This window comes from Chaetodon trifascialis, chromosome 9 (genome assembly GCF_039877785.1).
Source record: "Chaetodon trifascialis isolate fChaTrf1 chromosome 9, fChaTrf1.hap1, whole genome shotgun sequence".
Lineage (NCBI taxonomy): Eukaryota > Metazoa > Chordata > Actinopteri > Chaetodontiformes > Chaetodontidae > Chaetodon > Chaetodon trifascialis.
In genome coordinates this window covers 21362345-21381225 of record NC_092064.1, presented here as the reverse complement: position 1 = coordinate 21381225, position 18881 = coordinate 21362345, and the positions used below count along the sequence as shown (strand labels likewise).

Below are 18881 nucleotides of genomic sequence, written 5' to 3'. Positions count from 1 at the left end.
TGTGTTTGTCATCCCCAAAGTCCTGGTAAATCACCTCAGAAGTGTATTCTCTGTCGTCAAACTGGCCGCGGAGGCCGCATTTGGTCGCAGTCCAGCTGTGTTCACAAGGAGGCTGCTCCCAGGTTCTCCCAGCTACGGTTCTGATGCCCATAGACCTGTGCCAACGGTGCAAACACAGACACTTGAAGAGTGATCGCAGATTCAGGACTGCTAGCTGCACAGCTAACTGAGCTAGCGAGCTAACGGCAGCTACAGTTGGGTTTCTGTGGTGAAATGCTGCCCCCTGTGTGTTTGGAGTATGAATTTGACAGGTGTTCACTTCTTACATAGGGCACCTATAAGGATTAGGATATTTATTCGACACACACGCACATCTTCAGGACAAAACTGACTAATCTCTGTTGCACCAATTTATTTTCACCAGGTCAACAAAGATGCTAATGTTTTGTCTTCGTGGCCTTCATCGGAGCATGGAGGAAAGTAGAAGTCATTTATATACAGGAGTTTGCAGACAATTGGCTAAAAGGGTCACATGATAATTATAGCATTTATTCCACCTCTGGTATTCCGCATCAAACAAGTCTGAGGTGCGGCTTGATTCAAGGTTTCCCTTTGGCTGTGTGTGTGTGTGTGTGTGTGTGTGTGTGTGTGTGTGTGTGTGTGTGTGTGTGCGTGCGCGCGCGCGCGCGCTGTTCGCGTGCACGTTGGAAAGGGGGAAGGGGAGTTGAAGATGAGAGTAAAGGGGGTGAGAGGGAGGAGAAGGATGGGGGACATGAGGGGGTCCTAAGAAAAAGAGTGGGGTAGGGTGGGTGCACTTGTGTGTGGGAGGAGGGGGGGGGGGGGGTGCTGCTGGAGGGAAAGGGAAGGTGGGGAGGTGGGGGGGGGGATAACAGGGGCGGAGCTGCAGACAGCAGCCCCCGCCCTCGCGCTCGTCTGTGTGCCCCTCGCAATTACCTGTCTACCAGAACTGATGTTAGCGCGCGTAGGGGAGCACATGCCACGTTGGGAGAAGAACCAAGTCTGAACTCAACTGCACCAGAAACACGGGCTCGCGAGGACCATTTCCATTTCGTCCACCTCCAAAAGAGAAAAGAAAAAGAAAGAAAAACTCAACCAAGTGGTTCTAACAAGCCCCCGAAACAATCTGAGCCGACTGAGAATCTGAAAGAGTCGCAAGGATGCACTTGTTGTCCGCCAGCTGCGTGTGCGCCCTCCTCATCGCCGCGCTCCTCCGCCAAGGTAAGCTATTGTCTCATTAACCGTGCAGCGGTGGTGCTCACGCGGGGTGCGCCCGTGCGCCGGAGTCGCAGGTATAAGGACAAAGTCCCGGCAACCCCGCGCAGGTGCCACCAAAAACTTCAGCCCGTCTTATCGAGCACATTTCCGGGGAGACGTCGAGCAGGGACGCTGGTGGGTCCACGTTAGAAGTTAGAGAGCTCGAATATAGTTTCGGAAGTCTTCTCAGGATTTAGCCGTGGATTCTGCTGTTATGTGATTGTCTTGGATATGATTTGCGTATTAATTTATGCTAGAAATTTCCCTCCTTCTTTTTACATTACAGATAATATAAATCATTCTCTTATTGTTCTTATTGTGGTTGCTTACATAATGCAGTGGTCACTTTTCTGCACCACGAAAAGAAAATAAGAATAGGAAACAAAAAGTCAAAATAAACTAGAGCCAGCTGTTTCTTTTAACTTCAAGCAGTGAATGGTTTGTTATTGTACATTCCTGCTCATGTCTATAAAAGTGACTTTTCTGTGTAATAACCCCTCTTGTGACATGATATATTGTCCATTGTGCCAGCCTTTTCTTTTTATCCCCACATGATGGGAGAGGCAGGCAGTGAGGTAGTCATCATCACCCAGCCTTCACATGTGCTCCTGTGCCATGATGTCATCATGATGCCTCATTTTTTTTGTGTGTTTTCTCTCCACTTAACAGGCTGTTTGAGCAAAAATGATGCTACGCTCACATCCTGTCTGATTTATTGTAATTATGGGCTGCCTGTTATGTGCGGGAAAGCGCTCTGACAGGCTCCCTCTAGTAATTACACGAAGGATAGGACTCATTTTGGATGTGGGCACTTGTAATGGGTTGTACAAGTGATGGTTTCCAAGTTTCATTTGGTTCTTTTGGGCATGATGTGAATGTAAGGACTTTGTATCAAGTGGTGGTTTCAAAATGTGCTTTGAAAAACAGACTGTTTAGCCCCTGGTGGCTCTGAGGAAAGGCGATGAAACAAGGACAGGGATGCTTTTTGAGAACACCTTTTAATTTTGCGCTCGGTATTAAATGCGCTGAGGATTTTTTGGCCGTCTCCAGGCTTCCTTGTTGTCTGCTCAGTCAGGCCAACAGGTAGCAGCATCATGCGTTCACATCACTCAGCCAGGCCATTAAAGCGAGGCTGCACAGGAGCTCAGAGTTCTCCCTTAGAAAGGAAAAGGGGCGGAGAGGCTGATCCCACTGTACTCCTTTCCACCTCGTCACACTACAGTGGCGCCTGTTGTTGTAAATTAACACCATGCAGCACCTATCAGTCAGGCTCAGGTGGTTTATTTGAGAGGAAATGAATGGCCCTTTTAAGGTGTCTTTACACTGCTGTGCCGCTGCAGTGCCATGTGCTTGAGACTGGAGGAGAGTGCACTGAGTTGGTAATGAGGTTAGACTTTATGGTCGTCCACACTGCTGTGTGTGCTGCCCGAACTGATGGACAAAACGTGTGTGTTTGCTTACACAGCAGATGGTCAGAGTCCTCTTCATGTTCTTGCCCTGTAAGGTTCCTCCTGAGTTATTACCAAAGAGAAATATTTTAGGATTCTTTGTCAATTTGCTCAATCTCAAGTCAAAATCTGACTGAGAGGGTTTATTGAGTTTGGGATTTGCAATAAAAACTGCATCGATACTTGTAATAAAAAACAGGCCTGTGTTTATTATATTTGAACAGATGAAAAAGCAGCAGCTCCCGGGGCTTAGGCGTGAAAGGCCGGGCCACGGCCACAACCAGATAGAGAAACAGAGCCCTGAATTACTCTTAGAACAAATAGTCTAGAAAGATGCATCTGTTTTTTTGTTCGCTCCCTCGTCTCCACCCTTCCCCCACCACCACCCTCACCCCCTCCCCAGCAGACAGGCACCGCTCGGTGTCACAGCTGGCATTACTTGTCGAGCGAGTGGGGCTCTCCCTTTTGCTAATGGACTAATCTCATGCGGGGGTCACCCAATTTCACCTGAGATAGATTCACTCTTTCATCTTTAACTAGGTTACGTCCAGACTTGTCTCATGAATGTTGTGATGTTAGCGCACGGGAAAAAGTACACTGGTGCTACATGTAAGATGCTGCGTGTGTGTGTGCTTGTGCACGTCTCGTCTTGTTCATAGGCGGTGTTCTCTTGATGTTGTAAGACTGCTTGTGGTTGTTTCTGCTTTGAAAAGAGATTTCTTTGTGACTTGCAAAGTATTGTATCCCTTCATGCAAAATTCAGATGCAGTCATGAGAAGTATGGCAACTCAGCCGAATCATGGATTTGAATAGAAATGCTGCATCTGTACTTCACTTTGTTCTGCCACTTTAAGACGTCCTCTCTTAAAATAGTTTAGTTGTTTGTTGAGCAAATATTTTGCAAATGGCTCACTGGCTAGTGACAGAACATGATCAAAGTATGACATCAAGACTGACCACCTGCATGTCTGAGTAAACGTGAGCGAAGAGGAGACTCTGCGGAACTGAATTCATCTGCAAAAGATCTTAAACTAACAAAGGGAGCAAACCTATTAATCCATAGGAGGTTATTAGAATAGACATGATTAAAATGGCCATAAAATGTGATATCTACAGAACTCATTATGCTACTGATGCTTAACCCATTATGGCAGCTCATAATGTCTCTCAGAAGGCTCTGCAGGACTCTTAGTCCTGTGTGTGTGGAGAGAATCCGCGAAGTGGGATCTTTCCTAGTGTCAAGCAGTTAATCTGCTCTTGTTTTTGATGAAAAAGAACTCTGTATTGAGTAGAAAGTGATGCCATTACTCAGCCGAGAATCACAAAGCGAGTGAGATATCAGACAACAAGGTGGGGTGTGTGTGTTTTTGTGTGCATCATGTCCTCCTCAGGCCTCGATCAGAATAAGAAATAAGTGCAAGCAGAAGGCAAAGGCTGCTCATACTCAGAGGAGGGAGACACTTTCATGGGCTCCTCTGCCAAGAGGGGGCCGTTCAGACAGCCGAGGCTGTACTGTAAATTAAAGCAGCATTAGGGTGGGGAGCCCGGTGTCACTTCCCATCAGGGGGTGCAGGATTCCTAGCAGCGCCCCTAGCAGCAGCGCTTTACAGCCTGGATTCAAGGCTCAAGCTCAATTCACTACTCACAGGCTAAATTTAGCTTTAAATTACAAATAACTCAAAAATAAAGATCACGTTTTGGGTAAAAATAAAAATAACCTGAAGTCATGATGAAATGAAAACACAACTGTTACATAATCTTTGATGCGGCCTTTAAAAAAAGAGCAAAGAGCAGGTTTCAGTGTAATCTCAGATAAGGGTCGATATTAACCTGCTCTGCTTATGTGAGAGGAGGAAAATCTTTGGATACTATACTTTCCAAGCAATTAGGCCGATGCATCAGCTTGTCCCCAGAGAATAGATGCTTATAACATGTGCATCTGGAACATATGGTGTGGACCTGCTCATGTACAGCAGATCTGGAATTAATTGTAGACAAAATAATGGCCCTCGACTCTGCAAATAAGTAAGTACAGTTACATGAAATTGTTATTCTGGTGTAACACCGCTGAATGCAGACATGGCTTCCTGCTTTCTTGTGCTCTTTGTCTGCCCTGCACCCCTCACACAGTGGGTAGGAGTGGTGCACACCCACACACTCACACACACTGTTGTCTCCACCCCCAGCAGGACACTGAACAGGTGGAGCAGTGTTGGTTTTTAGGGCCGTGAAGGGAGTGAGTGTCTCTTTATGATTCCTGTTTGTGTGTGCAGTTGTTGAGAAGGAAAAGCAGTTTGCCCCCATCACTCAAGTTGCACTAAATGATAACTTTCCAGGTTTGGGCCTCGACATCCAATTGATTCAAACTTTTAGAGGCAGTTGTTTTACGGCTTAAGTTCAAGAGCTGTTTGAGTGTTGAAGCTATTTTTGGATTTTTTCCAAAATCTCATAACTAAACCAGACTTCACCTTTAGATTAGATGTAGCAAGACAGCAGTGAAAGAAATATGAGCTACCACAAGAACATGCTGAGTTTCCTCCATGTCAGAGAGAGCAGTGAAATTCACTCTCAGCTGGACTCAGCGAGCAGGAAGATGAGTAGCAGTTCCTTGAGAAAATGAAAGGACTCAATGAGAAAAGGTCTTTTGTTCGCCTGTGACGATTTTACACACAGGATTATCAGTAAACCAGCAGCAAGTGAATCTTAATTACACTTTGGTGATTGGCTTGTCCCACATTTTGAGCCAGAATATGAGATATATTCAATTTTTAAAATCTCGGCTGAAATGGCCTCTTCAGTCACCCATTTTTTGGCGTTGTATGCCAGTCAGGTTAAGAAAGGTTGGGTGAATGTAGCACTACAATTACCTTTCATACATGCATGTTCACCCAGAAGTGCTCATTTTAAAGTGAGAGACAGCATGACAGTGTTTTACCAAACAGGGTAATATCTCAGTTTTCCTTTGCAATCTTCTCACTTTCCTCATTTTGCACGCAGGTTTCTCGCTCTGCCATGCAAAATAATGGTTTGTTTGTTATCCAAGGGGAGGGACCAGAGTTCTATTGTTTCAGCCATAAAGGAAGGCTTAACAACAGGAGAGAGATGACTGTGCTATGCAGTAGTGCTTCTTTCTTTATGCAGGAATACCCCCATTGAAATGCATGAAGGTATCCTTGGTTTTGGTGAAAGACCAACAGCACTCTGAAATTGGGCGACCCTTGTTGCAGGGACAAAAAGTGAGGTTGTTGCTGTCTTTTGTCATTGACGCAGCCCCCAGCTTTCACTGGATTCCTGTGGACTCCTGCCGACTGTATTGTGAGGCTGGCTCTTTTTAAACAAATGAGTGTATGATAGCGACTTTTTGCTCCCGCTCCCCTCTTTGTCATTAATATGGAACAGCACACACCCCTCGGAGAGGGCACAGAGTAGCTGCTGCCTGTCCCTGCACTTCACATGTGCAACCTGACTGGGGGCGGGGGCACCTCTCCTCCATATGAAAAGCCTGTGGCCACACCCATAGTTAACAGTGCCTGGATCTTTGTTCAAATTCTCCATTAGAGTCATTGCTCTGTGTTAATGAATTCTTTGAGAGGCCTCCATTAACTGTGATGATAATCATTCGACCTGAGAGAATATTTAAGGAGTACCATAGAGGAGCACATATGTATGGAAAGCCAGAGGGTGGGCTTTGTTTTTGTGAATTACATTTAATTAACTTCCTTTCTCATTAAAATTTATATTATAGATGAAGCACAGACAAAGCAATAACACTGTTCCCAGGACTGACAGCAGAATGTCAGCAGCAGGGGCTCCTCCTGACCCATAAAGGGGGTGGGGGCGGGGGGGTCAGTGGTGAGCCACTGGTATTTATGCCGCCTTCCCCATAACGTCATTATTCCTGCCTATTTATATAAGTCAAGTGGCAGGACAAGAGGTTGCTCTTGGATCAAACCTGTATTTTGAATTCGTCTGAGGTTCAGGGAAGTCGGTCGAGTTGACTCAGTTTTGTGCAAAAGGTGAAACATTCATTTCGAGCCCCGGGCATACTAATAAAAATGACACGCAGTTTTGTCTTCCCAGTCATTTCTGAATCGCCCTCTGTTAAGTCCAGAGCTCTTTGGCAATACTGAGAAGTCGTTCTGTTCACTCAGACACTGTTAAGCAATTTTTCTTTCAAACATTGTGCTGCTCGCTGTTTCGTCGTGCCTTTGGGACTGAACAGAATGGCCTTGTGTCTGAATCTGACCTCGGTATTCACATTCTTGCCATTTTAAAAGTTGTTTCTTTGTGTTGTGCTGATGTCCGCCATCCTTCCCTCATAGACTGCAGCAGTCTGCGGTGCCTGGAGCTATCTTTGATTACATGCTGCTTCAGTTGAACTTGCAGAAGACAGGACTTCTCATTCAAGGAGACACTCTCTCTGTCTCACAGGGAATAGCAAGGGTATATCTCTGATTGGAATTAAAAGTCTGTCATTCTGTGTGTGGCTAAATACAAAACAAGACGGGAGATTAAATGGTTGGCCTGTGTCTCTGGGTCAGCAGCGTATCAATACACGTGGGGCTCTCCTCGAAAATTTATAGAGGTCTAAAATGTGCTCATGGGGCGAATAAAAGCCCAATCCTGCTCTCATGCCCCTCTTTAAATTCCAAATCACGGCACTGTTTTCCTTACATCTTGGAAGTCATCTTTTTGTGAAACCCTCATTTACTGGATTTCAAGCTGTTCTATTAGATTTCCAACCAGGGCTGGAGTTGCTATGGAGCATGTGGAAAGATTGTGGAGCAGCTTAATTAAGTTGTAAGAAAAAGAAATTCCACATGTGAGAAATCCAATTTGGATCATGCGCCAGTGTCGTTCTGATCTTTAGTAAATTTACCATCACAATAGACAGCTCTTTACCACCTACAATAGCTACAATCCCACCCACCTGAGTCAGCTTTAACACCTTAACATTACATGATGTGGCACCACTGTTGGTATAGTAAAAGTGATGGATAAATGGTAGTTAGTGAGGAGATGATAAACATTAAAAATATTAATCTAAAATTAGCAAGCAGGTGAGGCATCCAGAAGTAAAACGTTGAAATAATTAGCTAAAAGCAGATTAATGCAAACAGTACAAATACTGACATTAAAACTATTTCAAGCTAACTTTAGCTAAAAATAATTAGCTGAAACAGTAAAGTAATTGATAAATATTTGAAATAATTGCCTACAAGTAACCTGAACAGTTGAAATTGTGAAAAGTAAACATTTAAAAATTGTTAGCTGAAAGCGAACATTCGTAATTGTTAGCTAAAATAAAAATATTTATTTGTTAGCTAAAAGTAGGCCTACTCAATGTGGTCTTTGTACAAATGCAAATGCAAGATTGGCAGTTTGGTGGTACAAAAAACAACACTTGTGTATAATATGGCAAACAAGATTTGGAGGCACATAGTTTTCTTTGGATGCTGTCACTATCCACTGTTTTTATTGCATAACCTATATTAATGAAAAGTAGGTTATCAGGCCTATTTGACCCTTTCTGGAAAGGGTCCGTGCTCTAAACCACACAAAAGCTAATTCATTTATCCCCCATTCCCTTTTGACAGCAAGACGTTTTCCCATTCCAGTCAATGAACACTTGGCCTCAGGGCATGTACTTCCTAATGAGCAACTTCTTTGAAGAAATCATGATTAGGAGGAGAAAAAAATGTAATCCTCACAGCAGATTACGGTACATTATTCAAAACTATCTCCTTGCAAGCAAAATGCATCAGCAGTAGCAGCTCTGTTTCCTCAGACTCAATATCAGTTTTTGTTCAAAGAAGTCAAGTGGTGGCTTTTTGCATGGCAATTACCCCACTAGCGATGCTTTGGCTGATGCATGACTTGTGGATGTGTTAGAAGTTTTATGATAAGACGCTCTCTTTTGCTGTTAAGTATTCAGCTGTTCCACTGCCAGACCTTACAAGGAAGGTGAAGAGATGCTTGTCTGGTAATTGGATGCAATACTTAATTTTCTAACGGGACATCTTAAGAGGTCGAGTAGCCTTGTGTTCCTGGGGGGAATCTCTAAGCATTACACATCCCACTGGTGCAATTTAAATACTGACTTTTGTACTGACTTATCCTCTTAGCACACACACACAAAGAAAAAACATCAGTGTGTATGACTGATTTTTTTCTGGCATGACTGCAGGGTGGTCGCAAAGAAACAAGCAGGAATGTTTAATACTAAACTCACAAGCAGCCAGACTACCCAAGGCCATTGTCATATAAAAGTTGCTTTATGACTGTGCCTGGCTATTCTATAGAGTGAGGCCACTGTTAAATGAACTTTGCAGCATTTAATTTTGAGGAATGAAGATGCCATAACCCATTATGCTACCATTCATTTCCCCCCATATAAGTAGTTGGCTATATTCAGAGGAGATGACACATCATTTCCTCATATAATGATAGTGATTTCATTTGAATATGCGGGGTCACACAGAAAAAAAGTTTGACACTGAAAAATGAAGTCTTTTTTTTTTTTAAGGTTAGGGACATATAGGGTGAAGCGGATTTTCCACTCTTTTCCGAGGAAATCTCAGGATTACCTGTCTTATTGTGGAGGGCTTGCCACAGCACGCTCATCTAAAAACAGAGCCATCATGAACGGATATGCCAAACCAAGACATCATCACAGATTGCCATTACAAGAGTATTTGTTCAGGCAATATTATCCCCCAGCGTTTCTAATAATTGGAAAACTTTGTTACCTTTCTGCTCAGGGTGGCATTTCTTCGGATATCATGCTCGAATGAGTATACGTCTTTATTGTCCTCAGTAATGTCTTGTGTTCACTGCATTTTCATATCTCAGGTCATTACATCTGCAAGTATACATGTTCTTTATATTAATAACACCTGAAGAGAAGAGGAGCCGGGTAAGAAGTTTCTTTTTAGATGTGTTTTTTTCCCCTGAAGGCAACTTGAACGTATTAGGGCTGCAGCTAATGATTATTTCCATCGATGATTAATAGATCAGTTGATTTGTCTCTAAGAAAATAGTCAAAATGAGAATCATAATTTCTTGTCTTCAAATAGCTTTTCTTGTTTTGGCCAATAGTCCAGAACCCCAAATTCAATTTACTACAATGCATTTCAGTGAAAAACAGCAAATCTGTACATAGAGTAGCTGCCTGGAGCTATCACAAACAGGATAGCTACTCATTAATTTTCTGTTGATCAACTACTCGACTAATTGACTTTCGGCTTGAGGCTGTACCAAAATTCATGGCCATTCATCCAGTGTTGAGACTAATTTGACCTTATGGTGGCGCTAGAGGAAACATCAGGGGCTTCATCATCTGGGTAAGATGAAGGTCTGCACAGAATTTCTCGAAATCCAGTATAATCCAATAGTTGTTGAAATATTTCAGTTTGGAACAAGGTACTGGACCAAAAAGACCGACCATCGTTGCCATCTGTAAAGCCATACTGCTATCTGGGCTAAAAATACATTGTTATTGTGTATTTCCGAAGTTGTGCGCAGTTTTTACCACTGAGATTTGTTTTTTTTTAAATCACAGCAAGGATACCCTTAATTATCAGGGGTGGTTTTGTTTTGTGTTCCAATTTGTTGCTTTTTTTGGTCTTTCAGGGGAGCCTCCGCCTGGAGCTCCTGTCTTTTTGTCTGACCCGGCAGCAGTTCGGCAGCTCGTTGCTCCAGAGGACTCTCTGAACAGCGTGTTGACTCACTTTTGCTTGAAGGAGATAGTCTGTGCAGAACATTCCCGTGGAGATTTTAACTCTCGAGTTCTTTAGGCTACATTGCGTAGATATTTTTATATTTTGGACATATATTGGTTTCAGCGGTGGAGGAGGTGTTTGCAGGTTATTTTTTCGTATTGACAGGCTTTGTGTGAAGTGAGGTGTTTCTCTGCTGCCTCGTATCAGTTCTGATCTGCAGGACTTCTGCTCTTGTTGTGTGAGAACCACACAGGACAAGAAGCAGAATGGGAGTGGTTTAAGGTGCACAACACCAGTGATGGTTAAAAGCATTTACCTTGATGTATGGCTTCTCACGTCATGATGGAAGAAGAAAATGTAATGGCCACTACTAATGAAATTATTATGCCTTAAAGGCACCCTGTGCGCTGAAGACCACAGTGACATATGCTGAATTACATAAACAGAGAGCAGTTATCTCATCTTACAGAAACAAAAGACACAAACAAAAGAGCAAGATTGGGTTTGTTGTTGTTGACAGTTTCATCTATTATGTGTCTTTGGCAAAAAGAGGCTATTAGTGACCTTGCTTCGACACAAGATAAACTGTCTTCTGGAGATAAGTTAATTTATTTCACATAAGCAAACCTTTCTTCCCGTTTATAGAATACACAAGCATTCATCATGCACAAAAACACAGCTTAGCGCCATTGGAGTTCGCGCGAGTAAAACCTTTCCGCCAAATCACGTTAGCGGTTATCCCGCCACGTAAATCTAAAAGTCCCGAAGTCGTAGGAAGACTCAGTCGTGTGACAGCGCATGTTAATCTCCAACCTTTCACAGTACTCCATCAAAGCAGACGTTGGTCCACGGGTATTAAATGTGAAACCACACAGATTTGATGTGCAAGCAGGTACATAATCCTTTGTATGTATTATCTGCATTCCATGTATTCCTCCCACCGCTCTCTGCTCTGTTTAGCTGGCAGAGGCTTAGGACCCCCCAGAGCCAGAAGCTAAAGCAGGACACAATTTGAAACCGTCATGCCCTCTTAATACCAACCAGGCTGTTTGGCTTATTGGAATGGGGAACATTGCCTGCACTGTTTCACAGTGAAGGGTTAGAAGGTCAGGCCTGTCATTACGAGTGCACAACAGCATACATGACTCTTCACTCAACTAATGCGAAAGTATCAGCCTCACCACAGCAATTACCAGAGATGAAAGCTACACAAGCCGTCTGCGGAACAAATGAAAATATCTACTTGTTAATATTTTCAGTTGTTTACAGCATAACAAGGCATACATTATTGATACGGCAAAGTACTGTAGGTGCTGTGCATTAAATTCAGACAATAATAACACTATTGTACATATTTCCATTAATCATCCATTCTGTGTTGGAAACATATTAGTTCATGCCTCATACAGCGTCTAATGAAGAACTTTGAGATCGATAAGTGGATGCTTTCTTGTTCTCCCACATAGAAAAGTGATGAGGTCTGGGCTGATTCCCTCTTTCTCCACTGCTCTGGTCAGGGCTGTGCATGGGTCTGTTGCCATCGCCGCTGTGTAGAGAAGGCTCAATTTACCTTCAACAGGGGTGTGTTGTGGCAGCAGGTTTGATTGGTATCCTCAGGCACCACCTGCAACTGTAATAATGTCATACAGATAGTATAATAGTAAACACAACTGCTCCCCGAGGAGCAATGGGCTACAGATGTTCAAAGAATTTCCTACTGAGGGAGGCATGGGGAGCAGCGACGGGGCGGGGCCTCTTCTACAGGAAAGGGAGGACTTGCAGACAGGCAGCTACTTGAACAAAAAGATTGCACACGGGTAAACAGTGGTATCTGTAGCTGCCAGTGGGGCTAATATTTCAAAATAAAAATAATCACTGTATTTGCTGCCAGTAGAGGGATGCTTTTAGTCTGATGGTGCGGTGGGTGTTTCCATCTTGACCCTCCTGTAGGGCTCTGTGTGTTTTCCTCATATAATGTGTTGAGCATGAGGGTTTGTCATGGGTGCTGCTGAGGGCTGCAGCTAACAGTTATTGTCAGGGATTCGGCTGTCCTTTCTGTCAGAAAATAAGAGGGAATTGGTCATCATATGATCCTGGAGCCCACAGTGATGTCTGCAAATTGCTTGTTTTGTCTGCTTGACAGTCCAAAACCCCAAAGATGTTTCATTAATCGATAAAGAGATGAGACAACTAGCCGAGTAATCGATGGACAACAAATGAATCACCAACAGTTTGGTAACAGATGATTAATTTCAGATTCTCAAATAAGGATTTGCTGCTTTTTTTAAACATATCTTCGGCGCTGTTGGTCAGACAAAACAAGACATTTGAAGGCATCAGCTTGTGTTCCTCTTTGACTCTTTTCTGACATTTGCAGAGACCATGGGGTCACTTGAATGATGTGATTAATCAGGTTTGAAAATCATCAGCCCTAATGTGGTGCATGAGGGTTTGTAATGGGTCTTAATTTCATTACAGAATAATGTGTCAATTATCTCTTTTCAATTAATTATTGAATCTTTCTGGATGTCAGAAAATAGTGAAAAATCCATTTCAGTTTCCAGGGTTCAAGGTGATGTCTTTCAGTTACTTTTGTCTGACAAACACTTGAAGAAAAAAGCAGCAGATCTTCATGTTGGAACCATCATTGACATTTCTTCTTGATAAATGGCACGTTTCCAAAAATTGTTGACTATTTTCTGTCGATTGATCAATCATTTAATCGACCAGTTGTTCCGGCCTGCACATCGTTAATGTGGATTACCCTTGAGAGGAATGATGAAATTGATTACAAATGATGTTCAATCTATAATCCGGAGAGCAGACACTTACCCTCGAACTCAGTCCTGCTCTAGTTGGCTGCGTTGCTTCAGGCAAGCGAGGCTGGCAGCTTTATGGCCTGTATGCAAAAAACCCTGATACCTCCTGTCTGATGTGATAGCTCTGGAAGAGACCTGGTGAGACGACGAGCACTTTGATGTCAAGAAGGCTGTTTTGAATGTGTCAGGAATATATATAGGAACTGCCTATTAACACATCTGGTTGAACGGGGGGAGAAAAAAGGAAAATGTTGTAACAACTTGAGGATTCATTTCTCGCTTTTAGATTTATGGATTTCAAACTCTTCAGTAATTCAAAGGGCACTATATTCATTAGTGAGAAGCATTACGCGCTGTTAGAGGCTCCATCTGGAGTATCACACCATCTGCTGCACCTCTCGAAACCTTGCATTAATTTTATTAGGCTCTAAACATTTATTATATTACCAGTGTGACACATTTTTAAGCCTTAATTGGGTTGATTATACTTCCTTGTGCTTGCTTGAGGAAAGGTGTCAGTTTTACTTTAATTACACACACTAAAAAAAGATTTTTCAAACAGCAAGTCCTCCCCTCTGAGAAACTTTGCATTTATCTGTGTGTTATAATCTCAAACCCAGTATAAACTCCAGGGAACCATGTGATCTGATACCAGTTATCAGGGCTCCGCTAAACTCGAATGCATGCAACTGACATGTTATGAAATTGGAAATTCCAGGAATACACGCTATGAACGAATGAACCGGAGCTGCTGGAGGTGTTTTCAGGACACGTTTTGCCTCGCATGCACACACCACATTATGCAAATATGATCTCGTGCATCCTGCTGTAAAAACAAGCAAAGTGTGTCTCATCAGTGCTGCTGAAACATTGTTGAACGCTCGCCAAGATCCACCAGAGATGAATAAAAAAAAACTTTGGATCCAAGATTGCCCTCAACTTAACTCCAAAAAAGACTCGTAGAAGTGTTACAGTAACTACAAGATTAACTACCTTAAGTTAAAAGCCTCTGTGATTAGAAGCAGAGTCGTGGCGTGCGGATGCAAGCTCTCCGTCAGACGAGGGCGAGTCAGCCAATTCCAATAACGCTCGTCGGATCCTCAAGTATAATAAAGTTTGAAGGCTCCTTGGCGTGTGAAAAAGTTATCACTTTCATATCACTGAACAAGTGGTTTCTAATCACAGTAATGTACTGACTGAATTGAGAGGTAATAGGCTCCAGCCTTGCTATCCTCCACACAAAAGCAACATTTGAAATGAACATAAATGCAGGTTTAATAGGTGTCCGCTCTTTGGTGCTTTTAGGTAATGAAGTGAAAAGGTTGAGTATTGAATAGCAGTTCACTTCTATAGAGGAGGGAATAGTGTTAAATGTCTATTAGATATCAGTATAAAGATGCAGTATATGTTGATTCTGTTAATATCGAAGGTCACTCGATTTTGTTTTGCTTTGTTTTTTTTTTTACAAAATGTGTCAATTTTTATGAGTTTTTCAGTTGGAAAGACTTTAAACCTCTCATTTGCACATGTCACAACCCTCACTTACATGAGCTTTATCTGTGCAGTAGATGAATTCAAGTTGGAAATGCCCAGTTTTTGCATTATAATAGCAAGAAATTATGTGATGATCCCATTTGCCCCATAATCTAGTGGTTGCTCACAGGCTGTGTCTATTTTTAGGAAATTTTGTTGGGGTTGCTTTAATATCTCTTCACACTGATGGAGTTTTTTTGTTTTGTTTTTTTTTTTTTCAGTTCTTACCTGACAAACATGGTGACACAGCCAACATCCATTAGTTTCCGCTAGTCGCTTCTGCAGACAGGGAATTTAAAAATCTATCGTGTTCATTCACAACCCAGAGCCAGGTGAGGTAATGTGAGCGGAAACAGAAGAATGAAGTCATTGCCAAAATGTTAGGCGCTGAGTTGCATTAGGAAGGGTTAATGGATAAGTAGCAGGCGTTGTGGCTGTGTTTTGTTAATGGCCTAATGTTGCCTTTAATGGCACGTCATTAGTGAGAGTTCTCAGTGGATCTTTAGAGTCATGACTGCGAGCTCTCCTATGATGGGCCCCCAAGTCCACCCACAGGCATCTCACATCCACTTCTCCCCTCGGGTCCCGTGGCCTGCGCCCCTCAGATACATAATTCACGATATAATGGACGTGATTTCTGAGTGCACTTACCAGCCGGTCACTCCAGCAGGATGCTGTCTTAAGAGCAGTTCCTGCACCCGTGCAGCTCATCTACTGACACAATTTATGACTTTTTTAAAGAGGGTTTTTAGGACGCTCGTGTGGCCGAGTGTGCAGAGGAGAACATTTCAAAGACTAATGATCATGCCACAAGATCAATTTCTTGAAAACCTTATGGCAAGTCATTTAGAGCCATAATCACTCGTCTTGTGACATGCTTTTATCTTTCTCATCTGTCTCAGCCAGAGAAAATGTAACAAAATAACTGCCAATAATGTGCGGAGGCAAAATATTACATCCTTCCTCACAGATATTCCATGTAAAAGGTGTACTTCCCTTTGTAATTGAATATGTTCCCCAGCCTTGTGCGAGCACTTATTTGTGCTTCCATTATATTCCAGCACCAACAAAAACTCCCAGATATTAGTTTTCTGTGCTTTGCTGAAACTTAGCAGAGCAATTAAAGCACAATCAAAGCCGAATTGTCTGCTTTGATTGTGCTGTCAGCATCTTTAGAATGAGGCAGTAATTTAAAGGAACTTGAACATCATTTATTGAAGATGCTTGACAATGGTTCCCTTTTAAAACCTCGTATTAAACACTCTTGCTAATCAAAGGGAAAAATGCAAAAGATTCTTGAATCTGGCAGTTTTTTTTTCAGTGTTCTGTAAATCTTTATGTTAGGTCTCTTATTATTGTGCTTCAAAGGCTGAAATGTTAGACAATTAATGATGAAATTCAGATTGAATTTATGCCCTGTGTGTTGCTGGATGTATGCAACTCTGGGACAAGGTTTTGAATCTACCTGGCAGTCTGAGGTCTGTTCTGCTTTTTAGATAATGGATCAAACGCAGACAAAGTGACACCATGTTGAGATATTTCCACTGCAGCCTCATTGAAATTTAATGTAAAACTTTACCATCTAAAACACCAACAGGAAATATCAATTTATTTTTGATGCCAGTTCCTCAGAGTCATACTTTTCTCATCACTTAAACAGATGAAAACCCAGCGAAGCAGTAAAACAAGTCACCTTGACAATGCCCTTAATAGACCACAATGCAGTGTGGTCGTGAGACGTCCTGTGTTTTTAGTTACAGAGCAGGACTCGTTTCTGCCTGTGGGCTTATTATTCCAGTTTGCATGCTATTATTCTCCTCACCTCCACAAATAACCCACATCTGATGCAAAGCGCTCGCACCTGTCCCTGGTGGTCAGCAGGTATTCTGGGAATTGTAGGAAATCACAGAAGTAGAAGCAAACAAGCTATGATACACCATGAGCTCTGCGCACTCAGAAAGTGTCACTTTTAGATTAACTTGAAAAAAAAGTGTCAAGAAAGTGTCTGAAAATTTAGTTTCAAGCCTCATCTTCAAACATTTTTCAGTGAAGATCCACCCACTTCAAATCAGTGAAAAGGACAAAGACGAAAACAGAAATCTCTCATGTGAAATAAGCAAATGTGATCTAACTTGGGCGAAAAATATTGTTTCCATCCCTCAAAGGAAGAAGCCAATAAAAAAAATCTTTATAACCCGCATCACAGATTCATGACATGAAAGATTTTTCTTTGACATGATGTTTCTTCGGGGATCCAGCTGTTCGTTACACTTGTGGCTTAATGCACCTGAAGGCAAAATAAATCTTCTCCTCCTTCTTGAGCCCACCCATCTTTCTTTGTCCTCTTGTCTCAATCCCCGACGAGAGGCGGAAGCAGCAACCTGATCCCCCAGCGGCAGGTCTGCACAGGTACTGAGCCCTCCTCAGGACAAGTCTGAAACCAGAGAAAATGGAGCCAGCATTTCAGTCACAAGGCAACAATGGGATCCCGACAGGTGGGACTGCAGGCAATACATTAGCCCCGTTCTCGCCTGCTGTCGTCTGTAGCTGTCTGTTGACCACACATGATGCAGCAAATGAACATTGTTTTCTTTGCCTGAGGGGGAGAGAGCTACCTATATGTCTCTAGAAAATATGTTTCACGCTGAAAACTGCATTTTGCATCTAGCTGGAGGGGAGTGTAAAGCAGGTTAGGCTATTCATTGCTCAGGCACATTGCAGTATAAAGATGCATGAAGAGCACTGATGAGGGTTATTTTCCTGGGCTTTACTCCTCTGCGCCTTTGCATTTTTCTGTTTTGTAAAAGCTCTCACAGGCACATTGGAGTTTTCTGCCTTATTTTCCTGAATAACTAGCAGTGTTAACGCGAGCTCTGTGATTGGGTATTTTGTTTGCCAAGCATGAGCACTATTGTTGGTTTGGTTGCACGGTGGCCTTAAAATGGGTCCATGCTGCTGGGGTGAAGGAGGGGAGCCATTATGCTTAATAGACTCAGACTAATAGTACTCTGTGTTGTATACTCTACATAATTCCCCATTTGCTGTCCATCCTCCTCCTTAGCAGAACCCGGGCTCGCTTTGCCCTGAGGTGACAAACATGGCACTGCTCGTGCCGGCTGTGAAAGTGTGAGTGGCTTTTATTTATTCGATTTTACTCCGGCTCTTAAAGCTGTCCTGCTTTTGACAAAAAACTGAAATGATGAGACGATTGATTCATCAGTGGATCATCAGAAAATCTGCAACTACTTTTCCATCAAACAGTCGTTAAAGTCATTTTGAAACCAAAACTCCAACCATCCTCTGGGTTTTCTCCAGTGCGAGCATTTTCTCTGTTCTTTGTAAGTGAAAGCTGAATATATGTGAATTTTGGACAGTTAGTGAAATGAAACAAGACATCGGAAGATGGTTATGTTACATGGTTACATTTCTTAAACTAAACAATTAGTTGATTAATTAAAATATATATATATATATGGAGTAAGGACAATGCACAATTTTATTCATGATTAGTGGGTTGAATCTTTGGATACCGTGTTTGAGTCACATGCAGACTGACCCAATGAAGTTTTAGCATTAATAGTGATAAACATTCAGTTAAGTAGATTAATTAACAGCTGTTTTCTGCTGAATATCATCTGGATCAATCAGAATGTCTTTGAAATGTGAGAAAACATTCACTGGAGGCCAAGGTGACGTATTCACATTCCAAACCCAGAGATATTCACTTTACTACCACATAAAACAAAGACAAGCAGCAAATCTTCACACTTGACAGGTTTCAACAGCAAATATTCAGCATTTTTGCTTGAGAAATGACTTCAACGATGATGAAAAAGAATTGCATATTAGCGTTCTGTCAATTGACAACTCGGTCTGGCTCTGAAGTGAATGCTGAAGTTCTAAGTTGATATGTGTAATAATAACTGAAAAGTTCTTCACTTATCTGAATGTTAGAAGAGGATGAATTCATTCAGAGTCTGAGGACAGAAGCTTTGAAACAGATATCTTGCCTGTTGGTTGCACAGACAACATAACATTTCATAAGTGGGGAAAATAAATTGGTCTGCTATTCTTGAGACTAATTT

General features: G+C 42.3%; 1 protein-coding gene across 2 annotated transcripts in view; it reads left to right on the top strand.

Moving 5' to 3' along the window:
• Positions 1-963: 963 nt before the first annotated feature.
• LOC139336728 (CD166 antigen homolog A-like) overlaps positions 964-18881 on the top strand; it is a 37738-nt gene continuing 19820 nt past the window's right edge. For both annotated transcript variants that reach the window (XM_070970925.1, XM_070970924.1), the window contains exon 1: positions 964-1239. In XM_070970925.1, the coding sequence (XP_070827026.1) occupies positions 1179-1239 (61 nt within the window). In that variant the 5' untranslated portion in view covers positions 964-1178. The remainder of the gene's footprint in view (positions 1240-18881) is intronic.